A 14,688-nucleotide genomic window follows, 5' to 3' on the forward strand; every position below is an offset into this window, starting at 1 on the left:
CCTTTAAAATGTTCCTTTTGGACTGATTCTTTTCACTGGAAGATCGTCACAGTGCTGTGGACTTTGTGTAACTCCTGTATAAATCATACTTTGAGTTAAGCAGTGTGAAACTTAATATCTTTATCAGGTTGTGTGACATTTTGTATCATTTAGTGTCTTGATTTGCCAGATTTTGCTGGTGTCTGTTATATTGCACAATATAACACAATAAAAACTGCATATTGTATTTTGCACATTTAAGCTTTTTTTATTTATGTATTTATTTACATATATTTTTACAAATTAGTGGTGATAGTAAACTGTAATATTTGTAATATCGTTAACCTGCTGGTTTTAATGTTGTGGTGGACAGAGGTCAGTATGGACACTGACTGGTCTCAGGTGGGGTTTGTTGTGGCTCACTGTATGCTGTTAATTAAGGATTTTTGTTGTTAATATTTCTCATTCATGGTCATTTATATCTGACTTTAATCTTATTACGGTCTTATATACTGCTCATTTGCTTCTCTTTCAAATGCATTTCTATTTCTCATGTATGTCTCAGCTTTCTCTAATGTTTCTTCTTTCTCAAAAGTCCCTTATTGTATCTTTGTTTCTCCAAAGTCACAACAACAAAGTCGGGCTTGTAATGAGAAAGCACAATTCAGTCTCATGAGACTAGAAAAACATCCAGAGCAACAAAAGTTTGCTAGGGACTGGCTCCAGGTTGACTCCACTGCTTCTTAAACTTTGCCAAGTTATTAAATCAGTGTTGCTTGACAAAGTTTGTACACGGTGGTCCTCTCTGTTTTTTGTGCACCTTTTCTTACCACATTTTTCCCTTCTAGTCAACTTTAAGAGAATATACTTCCATTCACACGTTCTTTGGCTTTAGCCTCATGCAAACTCCATGCACACAGAGATGGGACTCGAGCCTGCCGGGAACTGAACCTGGACCCTGGAGGTGCAAGGCGACAGTGCTACATGTCATTTGCAGAAAGGTTTAGACTTCATGCCTTGTCAAATTTGAAAAAAAATAAATGTTTAACATTAATTTTATGATAGACCAGAATGATTTAATTCAGTTAAAATATTTAGTAACTGTAGCACATTTGTTTGTTAAATAATAGTCTAGTTTTTAGTTTTTTTCAACCTTCAATTACATCTACTCAATTATTTGACTCATTTTCACTCGGAGTAACAATTGCATTACCTTGTGATTTTTATTACATTTACTCAATTTTATACATCAATGTACTAAGTGTAGTTATTTAGGTCTTTAATTCTTTTACCATCAATACACCAACAATATATTACACTTTCTATAATAAAAGGATTGAAAGCAGGATCTACAGAGGATTGCGAGTGTGTATTATCTTACTGGTGTATTGTTGGTGTTTTTATGCGACACCTTTGGGCTGGGTCTGTGTTTTCTTACGTTTTTTATGAGCTAAAATAGGACAAACAGCAATGAGATGACCCATGTTATGGCAATAGAAACATTCTCAACTCAAAGGAATAACACTAGTTTATTAAACAATACAGATTTCTCAAATGCAAACTCAACATAGGTTTGGCTGGTGGATTTTACATGAAATTCTCATAAGCACAAACTCTGCTCTAAACTTAAAGCAGAGCACATTTCCTACGCCCTCCCAACAAACCTTCATTGCAATAAAAATGGCCAGTGGCCTTTAGGTCACTGTAACATAGCTGCAATTTGCTTACATACAGGAAAGTATGTCTCTCTTTCAATGTCTCTTTTTTAATGTATCTAAGTGTTTAGTCATCGAGTTTTGTGGTCATAATTAAATATAAAATAACTGCACTGTGATCTTGCTAATTTAAGGCTGATTTGCCTTTATCAACATCGACATTTAAGTATAAATAAAATAAACAAAACTTTTGTGAATCTAGTGAGAATTGTTTATTCAGTTTCAGTACAAAAAGTTCAACACAACTTTATGGAAACAGAAACAAGACTCATTAAGAGTTAAATAGCAATTACAGCTAAATCATACCGAATATTTATGTGAGCTGCACTGTATCAATAGCAGTTATTAAAATGACTATATTATCTACTTTACTATCAAACATACAAGCTTTATTAATTCCCTGTAAAACTAATCTAAAGAACAGAAACTCATTTGTTCCATTAATTTTGCACAGCATCACATATAACTATAAAATGATGAAAAAAATCAAACATCTAAATATTTAATATAATTTAATATTCTTCAGTAATGACTATTTTACTCCATGACAAAAAATAATAATAAATCAAACTTTTCAGTCTTTGTGCTTCGTTTCTCTTCTCTCTGAAACACAAAAGCACACATCCATCAGCACTTTATGAAGGTTCTTTATTAAAACCTGGAGTAATAAATAAGTTGAACTGAATAAAGTTAATAATGAGTGTTAATGAGTGATGTGACGTCACCTCTGTTAGTCTGCAGAGTTTCATATTCAGAGTTCTGTACAGCTGAGAGCTGAAGAGAAGCGTACGTGTCTCCTCCCTCTAGAACCTTCACATAATAATATTAACAATAATAATAATAAGAAGAATAACAAGAACAATAATAATCTATATTAATGAAGGAAATATTTCGTCTGTACATTGGTCCAAACTTGCACTTTTTCAATGATGTTTCATACACTGGAGGATCAGAAACCTTTCTGTCTCAGAAAAATGTGTCTGTCTGTCTGTCTGTCTAGAGTACTGTACTGTATGTCACAGTGTCACACAAAACTGTCTGGACAGAATGTAATGAAACTTTTGCAGTACTTAGATGTGTACTGTTGAGTATGTATCTAAATGTTGGGTAAAAGTGATGTTATGAACAGTTATGTGTGGGATTTAATAATCTACTGTAAAATAATCTACTAATGCGCTACTGTCTCAATGTAAACAAACACCTGCACCAATAGATATTAATTAGAAAAGATAAAGTGAATATTTTGACTGGGATTAGTTCATATTTTCACTTTGGCTGAAATAACAGCGCTGAAGTGGTATAAGTGAATTTTAACACGCTGGAGTGGTTTTAAGACAAAACTTCATCTTTATCCTTTGATCTACTTTTTCCATTTCTCATCTGTGATTCACTCTCCGATTACCGAACAGGGAGTGTATTTGTCTGAGCACCAAAGAAGGACAACTTAGTGTAAACAAGGCGTAAGATACTCAACCTTACAGAATGGGATTTCTTTGTATTAATATCAGCAGATTATTATTAGATTTAACCTTTTAAATGTTTATTTTAAGTCTTTAACGGTCATCAATGCACACTTATGATAATAATAATAATAATAATAATAATAATAGTTTGACTTACTTTTATTTTCCTGGACAATCTAAGAACAAATTTCTAAAAAAAAAAATTTTATTCATGCAGGTACATTCTAGTCTTTAAAATAAGTTTAAATTGTTGAAACATTACTCAACTTACTGCTGACTTACTGCTTTAATCTGTAGATGAGAAATCCAATAACACCAAGAGACAGAAGGAGAACCACAGAGAGAACCAGGTAAAGTACTGCAGTGTGTCTGTGTTCTGGGAGATAAAACACAAGTTAATATAAAAATTTATCCCATTGAAACTGAACACGTGGTTGATAAATCCACTGCCTGTAATGATGGGATTAAACTCAACACCTGCTATACAGCCAGCCCAAGCAGCTTGTAAGCATGAACACCATTAGCTCAGGTTCTAGTGAAGTTAAGCTGTAAATCAGGGGATTACAATCTCTCCATCCCCTACAGATAGCACTGATCCGTGGACAACACGCCTGGAAATGTGGCACTGAAGAGAACAGTGGGGTCTGTAATTCCACGATCCACCACTAAGAGGTGCTACTCGCTCTACACTGCTTTGCTGTGATTGTTTCCATTGCTGATCCAGAGACTGAACTGCCCACTCCATTCTGACTTTGTAACTCAGTCTTATGATTTGTGGACTTGGCTCAACACCACTTAACCCCACAATCCTCATCTATTATGTCCAGGACTATGAGGAATAATTCCCCAGGCTTTAATTGTTAGGTGTCACTTAGAAGAAAACAAGTATATTTAGCTGATTAAAAACTGTTAGATTGCAAGACTAGAAACTGTAAACATTTATATAAATATACAGTTATTTATATTTTAACATTATTTAGTGAATATCAATTCATCATGAGACTACGGGCAGCTTAGAAAGACAGGCTCACTTTTATAGCTGTCAGATTCAAATTCAAATTCTAATGTTATTTGTCACATACACAGTCATAGACAGTACGATATGCAGTGAAATGCTTATACGACCACCAGTGCCCTTAAAAAAAAAAAGTTTATACATAAAAAAAATAAATATGAATAAAAGAAATATGTTAGAAAATAAAATTAACTAGTAAAATATACTGTACATATAAGGACAAAATATCAATATAGCAAAGATTATTTGCATGTGGAGATTATTTGCATGTGGCCAAAACAAGTCCTGCTTACTTAACTAATTAACTACTAATTGATTACTAATTTGACATTGATTTAAAGTTCTTGTTCCTGCATGTGAATATAAACACATAATGACAAGTCAAAACAATGGTTTAAGAAATTGAGAAATTTTATCAAAGATTTTATCTATTACATAAGCTCCTATACATTACTAGACTGGTCATGAAATTTGTTTTAATTGTAAATATAGTCAGTAAATGTTATATTAATTATTTTTTGGTACATATAGCACGATAGCATAGCTCATATTATTATTTTTTTTTTGCTAACAAAATATCAAACAACTAGTAAAATCAAGGAAATGTTACAATGACGACCCCGCAGTGTTAGTGATCAGCTATGCTATTGTAAACATAAAGATCACAGGTCAATGTTGAACTACATTTTTATTTCTCATAATTATCTTTACACTTTTTACTTCCATCTATCAGATTGTTTATGTTTCTTTTCCCTTTTTAGCAACACAAAAAAATCTGATTTGTTTTTGTGGAGTTTGTATTCATTAAAATTAACAGACAGTGGTATAATTCTCATCATTCCATCTGGCAATCTGAGGCCTGTCTGACGGCAACTCTGGCAGGGAGAAAATGACTATATATTCTTCTTTTAGAAACTTTAAATTATCAGTAACACTCGGTTTGTACCATTTGGGCCATGATGCAGTAATATTTACAAAATAAAATACAGCTAATATAAAACAGATACAGCTACAATGCTCAGGAGATCCATTTTACCTTCTGTACAAGAGGCACAAGGTACACCTGCTGAATCATATGAACATCCTCCAATCAGGATTTCTCAGAGGTTGTTTGATCTGCTACAATAGATTTATCTCATTTTGCAGTGAAAGCCAATATAATCTTTTATAGATACTTGCATTGCTGATAAAGTCTTTAACTCCAAACACTACTGGTCCAGCACTGGATTTTACACAGGGTCTGGGACTTTTTTCTCAAGTTTACTTGCTATTTAATTAATATATCTGTTAAATCATACAAGTGCAAAAAAAAACAAAAAAAAAAAACAGGATCGATAATTATAAATACCAATAAAAAAAATAAAAAAATACACTATTCTCGAGGCAAGGTTAAAAACAGGCAGGGTCAGTCAATGTACAAACAACGATGACAGGGTCAAAGCAAAAATTGGAATCTGGAGAAAAAGAAAAATGTGGTCAAAAGCAGATTAAAACACTAAGCAAAGGCTTGGTAACTTCAGACATGTTTAGTGCATGCTAAACCTGATTTCATAAAGATGAGCGCTTTAGATTCTGCTCATACTGTGTGGCATGAGAACCTGATCGTGTGGAAGCCCTGTTAGATGTTGTAGTCCTAGGTGGCCATGGGGCTTGCTGGGAAATGGAGGTCAGAGCTGGTTTCACTAACTCTCTTAAAATATAAATTATGTTTCTATTAGTTCAATTTGTTTATATGTCTACATTTTCTACTATACTTAAATTTATATATTAATAAAATATTTCTTTGTTTAATATATTTCCGCGGATATGATATTATTTAAACACTTATTGTCAAGTTCTCTTGCACTGGAATTCCCATTTATTGATTCATTTATTAAGATTGTTAAGATTAATGATCTTATCTTATTTTGTCTTGTCTCTTCTTATTTCTCAGTGTATAATAAGATCTAAGGAGTTAAGTGGAAAAGAACACTTCTAATTTATGAACAACATGTGAAGGTTTAAATTAGTGATTTTTTGATGTTTCTAACCTTTTGCAGAGTGATGAACCATTTTCATTATGTAGAAAATCTGTGTGTCAGTGCCCAGCCTACTGGAGCCAACACACTGCACAGTGAGCATGTGTGTAAATAACTGACTGATGGAGATGAAGCTTCTTAAGGTTGTGTTATTAACAGACTCGTCCCTGCTGGTGGGAGAATGTTGATTAGAGAGACGCCATATCAGTTTAGGAGATGGATTTCCATGAACCTCACAAGAACACACTATCAAATCCTGAGTGATGTTACAGCTGGAGGAAGGAGAGACCTGAGGAGCATCTGGGAGAGAGAGAGAGAGATAGAGAGAGAGGGAAAAGTGTTGTCTAGTTGGAGAAAGTCTAGATTCTTTACTTTTAACATAGGTGGACCATATTTTAAAAAATCAAGAACTTTGCAACCTTCAGTGCCAGGAATATTTAGTAGGTGAAAATGTCCTAAAGGTTTCAGTATACTCATTCTTAGAGTAATTTCACATAAGGCATTATAAGTTTGTACCCTGGCCAGGAATGATTGCTCCCCCTCCCTACCTATTGGTGGGTGAAAATACACAAGTGTACCCAAGTACTGAGAACTCTGGGTACACTTGTGCATTTTCATCCACTAATACAGCCAATACAGCAGATTGCAGTGCGTACCTACTTGATTTGTAAGCCACCATTAAAAACAAGAGAAGAAGAGAGCAATGACATCATTCTTTGTGCTGTGCCTAATATTATAGATATTTCTGAAATAATGTAAAGAACAATGCTCTTGCTTTTCCTAGTGTATCAGTTATGGCTGTGTAGGTTGAGTTTTGGGCTGTGTGTATACAGAGATTTCGGGGAGACAGTTGGCAGTAACGACAGAACATCTAAACAGCAATCTACTTCCATGTTCAGGTAGATTCTTCTCTATCTGATTTGATTCATGCACAAGTATGCTGTACTGTGCCCAAGACCACCTTTTCAATCGTGTTCTCACTAATTAAAATGAATCAGACTTTGAGGTAAAGTGTTTTTGGAAATAATCCAGGGGGTCCTATTGTAAAAATACCCAAAAAACCCTATCAGAATGAGGTGCATGACATAGGAATGCTATCTTACTCATGTTTGCTCCTTGGTCATTCTTTGTCCATTCAAGCACCAACATCACCAACTGTCACCCCTAAACCCCCAAATGGTTCCCTGATGCCCTGACCCTGGCAGAAAACACTGTTTGTGTTTTGTGAACATTTTCCAAATTCCTATGATTTCTTTGGCAAAGTTAAGTCATTAGTAAAATGACAGCAAAACATTGTTGACTTTCTTTTTATGACTGGGAGCCCATATTAATATAAACTATTTGACACACCAATGCCCCACCACACACAGCACAGCATTGTACTCACACTGCACATCCAGGTAGACAGATGAGTTTTGATCTCCATGCTGGTTTTGAGCTCTACAGTAGTATAAACCACTGTGTGTAGAATCAGTGGTGTTGATGGTGAGATGGTTTCCGGTTCCTATCTGCTCTCTTTTCTCTCTGTACCAGGTGTAGTTCAGCACTGCTGGGTTTGCATCACTGCTGCAACTCAGAGACACTGAACTGCCCAAAACCACTGGAGCAGATGGAGATGCTGATACTGATGTGTTTCTAGGACCATCTGAAGGAGGAAGAACATGTGGATTCAAGCAATTGTTAAATAATCTGACCTTTGGGTCATTGTTTTGACCGACTCCCAAAAGGGTTCTTAATTTCTTTTTGTAATTAGGTAAACATTTATTGATTTATGGAAATTTACAGCAGTGTCCCAAAAGTATATTTTTTCGTGGCATTAATTATGGTCCAATATAATTTCTGTCTGTTATCTGTGCATTTGCTGCTGTGACAGTGGTGCTACATTAGCGAAAGAATGTAGATAATGTGTGGTTTGCAGGAATGTTGGCAATGTTTTACATAATTACCAAAACCTAAAGCCTAAAAACAAGGCTTATATTCTATAGCCAACACGATAAAATGGCGATTGGCGATTAAATTTTTTTTAATGTGTTTTTAGGACCATCTGAAGGAGGAAATGAGGAATTTAAGATGAACTTCATGTTATTGGATGTATCACTACTGGCAGTACTACTAAACAAGTTAATAGTAATAATAATAACAATAATAATAACAATAATAATAATACAATTATTTAAATAAATTAAATCTAAACAAAGTCATAAAATTTTATACAATAATAAAAAAGCGAGTTAATGTGCATGTTGAAATGGGATCTAAAGTTGGAGAGAGAGTTAATATTATGAATATTATCAGTGAGAGAGTTCTGGAGGTGGGGATCAGAACAGCTGAAGTCTTCAGACCCTGTGGTTATTAAACAGGCAGCTGTGCTATGAGCCGGACAGCAGAAGAGGATTTATGAGTATGAGAACGTGAATAGATATCAGTGAGGTGCTATTTTGTGAAGACTTTAAGATGAGAAGCAGAATTTAAAATATATATGATATTTAAAAAGAAGCGGATTTACAGTATGTCTTAATCTGCAAACATTAAGAGCAGCGGCCCTGTCCTGTGACACTGTCCCAAAGAGACAGAAGAATTCACAGTCCTGTCATATGTACATAGACAACAATTGAGCGTTGGCCTTCCCTGGGATATTCCCTGTAAGCATGGTCAGCTGACTCCCTTACATCACCGGGAATCCCATCGTGATTTGGAGATAAAGTCTCTTGAGAGTAAAACACAGAAAAAAATACAAATAACAGCAATTCAACAGGAGGGGTAAGAATTACACGCCACAGCTGTCCTATTACTAATCAAGATAATAGGCAGCTTTATAAATAAACCTGATGGGTGGCTGCGCTGCACAAGTGAGCCTGAACCTAATCTACTATTCTCTCAAGTAATTTGAGAGAAAAAGTGAAATTACACAAGTTATTAGGGTCTGTGTCAGGTTTCTTGAGTGTGGGTGTTTTTGCAGTTGTTTTGAAAGACAATGGAACAATTTAGATTGAATAATGCGGGCAGATGTTTCAGCAAGATCTGCAAGTTTAAGCCTTTATATCAAATAACTGAGGGAAACTCAAGAGGTTGCACTGTATGTAGTATTTAACAAGGTTAGTTATTAGTGAATACATTCAATTTTTAGTGTGTCCCAACATCAACAATGGACCTGCTGGTCTACATGGGTGTGTAGTCCAGACCTGGGCTGTACAGAGGCATTTACACAGATTTAATCTCTCCTACCCTCATGCACAATCTCTGCATGCCTCAAAAGCACCACAATCATGCAAAAATCCAGTATTTTAATACAGGATACAGTAATTTGCCCTAATGATTACTAACCCGTATCTCTCACACCCCAGCTGATATCAAACACCAGTTTACCTAAATGGAATGTTCTTCAGAAGACCATACGCTCCTCTTTACACAACTGCATTGTTTACCTAGATACTGTATATAGTATATAATTATATACAAGGTATACTTCATAATTGTGCTGGTATCATTCAGATGCAGATGGATTCATTTAAATCTGGTTATTTTTCTTACCACAACAACTCTAAATTGCTTGTTAGATTAAAATTCATGAATGTGAAACTTATATATTTATGCAGAGATACTTTGTGACAATGTCCATTGTTGAAAGTACTATTGAATTAAAATTAGATTAAAATGGAAAATGCTGAGCAATAGCCAAAACCAGCACCTAACGGGTACAAGTGACTCCTTTGGCCAAATATGTCCAGAAGTCTGTAGTCCACTCATCCCTAAGATTAATATAAACATGGCCTCAGTTATCAGCTTTTTATATTATACAAAGATACTCTCTTTAATATAGAAAGATATAGCATGCATTTTAATAAAGTAAAATGTGAAATAAAGATAAATATACATCAGCCAGTGAAAATGACTTCACCAGCCTGTTTACTCTCTCTGAGTCCAATGAGAAACGGGGATGGACTGAAAAGAAGGAAGCCTTGTCCATCATAGGCTGAGCATTATGTACAGTCCAGCTACAAAGAGGGGAAATCTACATTTCTCTCATTTGAACAGGTGATCACTTCAAAGTCAACCAGTGAGGCACCTGTTTTACATGAAGTTCACTTTCATTTTTAACTGTAAGTAATACAGCTGATGTCTCTTTTGTTAGATGGCTGGATTTTAGCAAGTTAAAAAACCAACTGAACTCCATCAGGAAGTGAAGCCATGGAAGGATTCATGTACAAAAGAGTATGAAGACTATGAAAAACATGCTGCATTGCTTTTCATCAGCACTGGACAAACTGTACTGTATGATGGCGGCCCTTTTAAAGGAAACATTAATTTATACATAGTAGACCCACACTAGAGTTTGTTTAGAGCAGCATCAAGGTCACATCACTCTACATCACTGAACTCAATACAATCACACAAAACATGTCTGAGGTCATTTCAGTGAAAGTTATCCAAATCAGGAATGTTGTAGTTAGGCAGTAATGGTTCTGCTGTGGCTACAGACGTTATTATGTGTGAAACTGTCTGAAATGATATCCAGCATCATGTAAGCTACCAACATCTACTAAGGTAGATCATAAGTGTCATACTGGTGTATTTTATTACATATATAACATTATACTCAAAGTGATGTATACCAGCATTCTCTTTTCTCTTTTTTTAAATGTACATCTGATGGCTTTGATCTTTAACTAATTAATTAATTAATTAATCATTATCAATTAATTAATAACCCAATGAATCCATGTATTCATTAATCAATTTATTAACCAATTTGTTTAATTAATTTGTTCATTTATTCATCAGAACATTACCAGGCCCCAATTAAGACTAGTTATATGTTATTCTTAATGATTTCACACAGATCAAAGGAAGGAAATCTACATGTGAAACTGTACAGTACATACTGTATTCACAGTTTTATGAATGAAATGTGGTTTATTCTGTAGCATTTCACTTTATGACTAATTTTACTGATTGCACTGGTGTTCGTCTCAGTCATGAACTAAAATCAGGTCAACGAAAAGATTAACTGACCTACATGACACGAAAATGTGATATTCAAACAAGCGATAGACAGAATTATCATTCTGCATTTTAAAATTAGATTTTTTTAATTACTTTCTGTCACCACTGACAAGATTTCACCCTGGGCAACTGTACATGTAGTCCATCTCAGACTCTGCCACCGAAAGTGTGTGTGTGTGTGTGTGCGCGCGCGTGTGTGTGTGTGTGTGTGTGTGTGTGTGTGTGTGTGTGTGTGTGTGTGTGTGTGCGCGCAAATAAATTAACCTCTGCTAAGATTTAAAAAAAAAGCACAAAGGTTTGATTTGCATGGAATAAAAACTGCATATATGTACAAAGCCTGTACTCACACAGTACATCCAGGTAGACAGATGAGTTGTGATCTCCGTGCTGGTTTTGAGCTCTACAGTAGTATAAACCACTGTGTGTAGAATCAGTGGTGTTGATGGTGAGATGGTTTCCGGTTCCTATCTGTTCTCCGTTCTCTCTGTACCAGGTGTAGTTCAGCACTGCTGGATTTGCATCACTGCTGCAACTCAGAGACACTGAACTGCCCAAAACCACTGAAGCAGATGGTGATGCTGATACTGATGTGTTTCTAGGACCATCTGAAGGAGGAAGAACCGGATTTAGGAGACTCCATGAATCATTAAAAGTGTAATGAATGTGAACTGATTAATCAGCACTTACACAGAACATGGAGTGTAAGAGAGGTCTGTAATGATATAGTTTTGTTCTGTAGCCAGTAGGTGGCAGTGCAGGTGAAATCCAGTCCATGATGCAGGTGAGTAGCGTTGAAGTTCAGCTGAGAGGAGCTGAAGCTGGTGTTGTGGTTCTGCTCCTGTCTTCTCTTCTCAGGCAGGAAGTTCCATGTAAAAGTGGGAGGCTTTAAGAGACATGGAGGAGATGGAGCAGAGCAGATGATCCTGACTGAAGTTCCCTCCATCACCTCATTTAGGTCCTCCACCTCCCCCTGATCCTCCTTATACACTCTTATTGAGTCTGAGATAAACACACAGTATCACATTAGAGATGAGTTTTAAATGTGTTCCAGTGCATTATTAGTGTAATTACAGTTACACTGTACACACACACACACACATACACACACACACACACACACACACACACACGCACACACACACACTGTACACACACACACACACACACACTGTACACACACACACACACACACACACACACACACACACACACACACTGCTGCAGCTCTCACCTCTCACTCTTACAGATACTGATGGAGAATTATAAGTGTATTTCAGTGTTCCTGGAGTTTCTATTCTAAAGTAATAAACTCCTCTGTCACTCTCACTGATGTTGTAGAAGATGGTGGTGCAGTTCTTCATGTGGAGGTCTCCTAAAATTTCACCTTTAATCTTGTTCTCTTCAGGGATTTTAGAGTTAAAGACTGTGTTTGTTTGATGGTCAGTGCTGTCTTTTGTCCAGACTCCTGTAGGATCTCTCTGGAGCTGTACATCATATTCTTTATCAATCTGAAAACTGCAGGGTATGAGAACACAGAGTCCTCTCAGAGCTTCTACACTCTCTGGTAGACTGATGGAGAATTCACTGCACAAAACAGCTACAAACACACACACACACACACACACACACACACACACACACACACACACACACACACACGCACACACACAGCAGTAATGTAAAGTGTGTATAAATATTTCCTCCAGACTGCAGTTGTGTTACACCGAACTGATTGAGTTACTGCCTGAGTTTAACACACGTATGAGGATTAAATTACACACTTAAAGGGGATCCAACACAATTCCCTAATACAGTATACACTTTGATATAAGTACTGTAGGTTTTACTCATTAACTACTCAAACCAGAACACGCATAAAGGGGTGGAGTCACTTTATAAAGTTATTTCATATAGATATCAATTTACAAACCCAAAAGAAACAAATAGAAAATGAGAAGAATAACAACAATGATGATGAATAACTAAATATTAAATGAGTTTTATAGGTTTGGTGTCGCCAGGTAACAGATTGAGGTAACACGCTGTAAACCGTTCAGCCCTGGCTGAATATGATGGAGCTGAAGATGATGATAATCACCAGTGATGGTCCAGGTGAGATGATCAGTCAGTCAGAGGAGCAGCAGTGTGATACTCCACAAAACTGTGACGTCAGAGGAACTTGTGACGTCAAGTGCACGTGAGAGACACTGCATATAAGCGCGTGTGAAACGGACACTGACTCTATGGATCACAACTCCACACCACTCCGTTTTACAATAAACAGACTCCTTCAGACTAAAGAAGGTCTTCATGGACTGAAAAGGGGAAACTAATCCTCAACCTGAGCGACAGTGGCTTCAAATCTCCGGAAAAACCACAGCGTCCGCAAACACAAGCCCTCCTCTACATCCCCTCCATCTGAATAAATTATCTACATTATAGCTTAGCGCCCCCTCGTGGTGAGGAAAAATCCAATTTACACACACATTAAATATAAATTAAATATACATTAAATATAAATTCTACACAAACCTTCAAACAAAAAACAAATGATGATGAAGTTCTCTGCTGATTTCATCTCTCTGTTCAGGAAAGATCACCTGGAGAGAAGACTAACACACACACACACACACACACACACACACACACAGAGTAAATCAAATATTTAAAAGCTACATTGGTAATGCATGTTATGTAATTAAATATATTATTTTATTTTATTGGAAAAACAAACAACTATACACTACACTAACACACACATTGTAACATACTGTATTACTTATATGTATGACTGTAATCACCGGTATGACAATAATAACCTAATATTATAAAAATACTTTTAATATTCTAATAATGTGTGCTGCATAAGACCTCACTTCCTGTTTGTGCCTTTACAAATTATATAAAAAATATTATAAATTCATGTAAAACATTTGATCTGTTGAAGAACATAAATTCAGTAAGACATTGTTTAACTGCTGTTAATAATAAACTTAATGAACTTCCTGTGTGATAGACTACAGTATCACAGTGTGTTCAGTGTAACTCAGTGTGTGTCTGTACGATCACGGAGTGCAGGATGTTAATGCAGCTCTGTTTAGCTCTGTGATGCAGTAAAGTGTAGTTTGTGGCTTTTCTTAACACAGTCAAAGCTAATGTACAACATTTTTTCCCTGGAAACAAAAAAACTTAAAATGACCCCCTGCTGATTGTCAGACAGAACTGATGACTGCAGGGTGAGTCCCACATGCAAGCGGAGGTGGGTGGGGTCGCCAAAAGATCTACCCCAAGAAGAGTAGCTGTACCTCAGAATAATATTATTTAAGTAGAAGTAAAAAGTAGTCATCTAAAATACTACTCAAAAGTAAAAAAGGATTCGGTGAAAACTCAAGTACTGAGTAGCAGTTTCAATAATAATGTCAATGCCCTTTTTGCCCCCCTTGTCCTGGTTATGCTAGGGAGGGAGTTAGGTAAGTCTCAATGTATTTTGGTTT

The 14,688-nt window shown here is 35.9% G+C and overlaps 1 protein-coding gene across 1 annotated transcript; it reads right to left on the reverse strand.

Annotated features, from left to right (window-relative positions):
• Window positions 1-1,979: 1,979 nt before the first annotated feature.
• On the reverse strand, window positions 1,980-12,795 carry LOC128534657 (myelin-associated glycoprotein-like; the record flags this gene model as incomplete). The annotated part of the gene is made up of 9 exons (XM_053509107.1): window positions 1,980-2,297; window positions 2,420-2,504; window positions 3,315-3,333; window positions 3,440-3,533; window positions 6,203-6,490; window positions 7,578-7,835; window positions 11,542-11,799; window positions 11,882-12,193; window positions 12,411-12,795. Coding segments are annotated over 9 exons (1,728 nt in total), but the record flags the coding sequence as incomplete, so codon positions are not given.
• Between the last annotated feature and the right edge of the window lie 1,893 nt (window positions 12,796-14,688).

This window comes from Clarias gariepinus, chromosome 12 (assembly GCF_024256425.1).
Source record: "Clarias gariepinus isolate MV-2021 ecotype Netherlands chromosome 12, CGAR_prim_01v2, whole genome shotgun sequence".
Lineage (NCBI taxonomy): Eukaryota > Metazoa > Chordata > Actinopteri > Siluriformes > Clariidae > Clarias > Clarias gariepinus.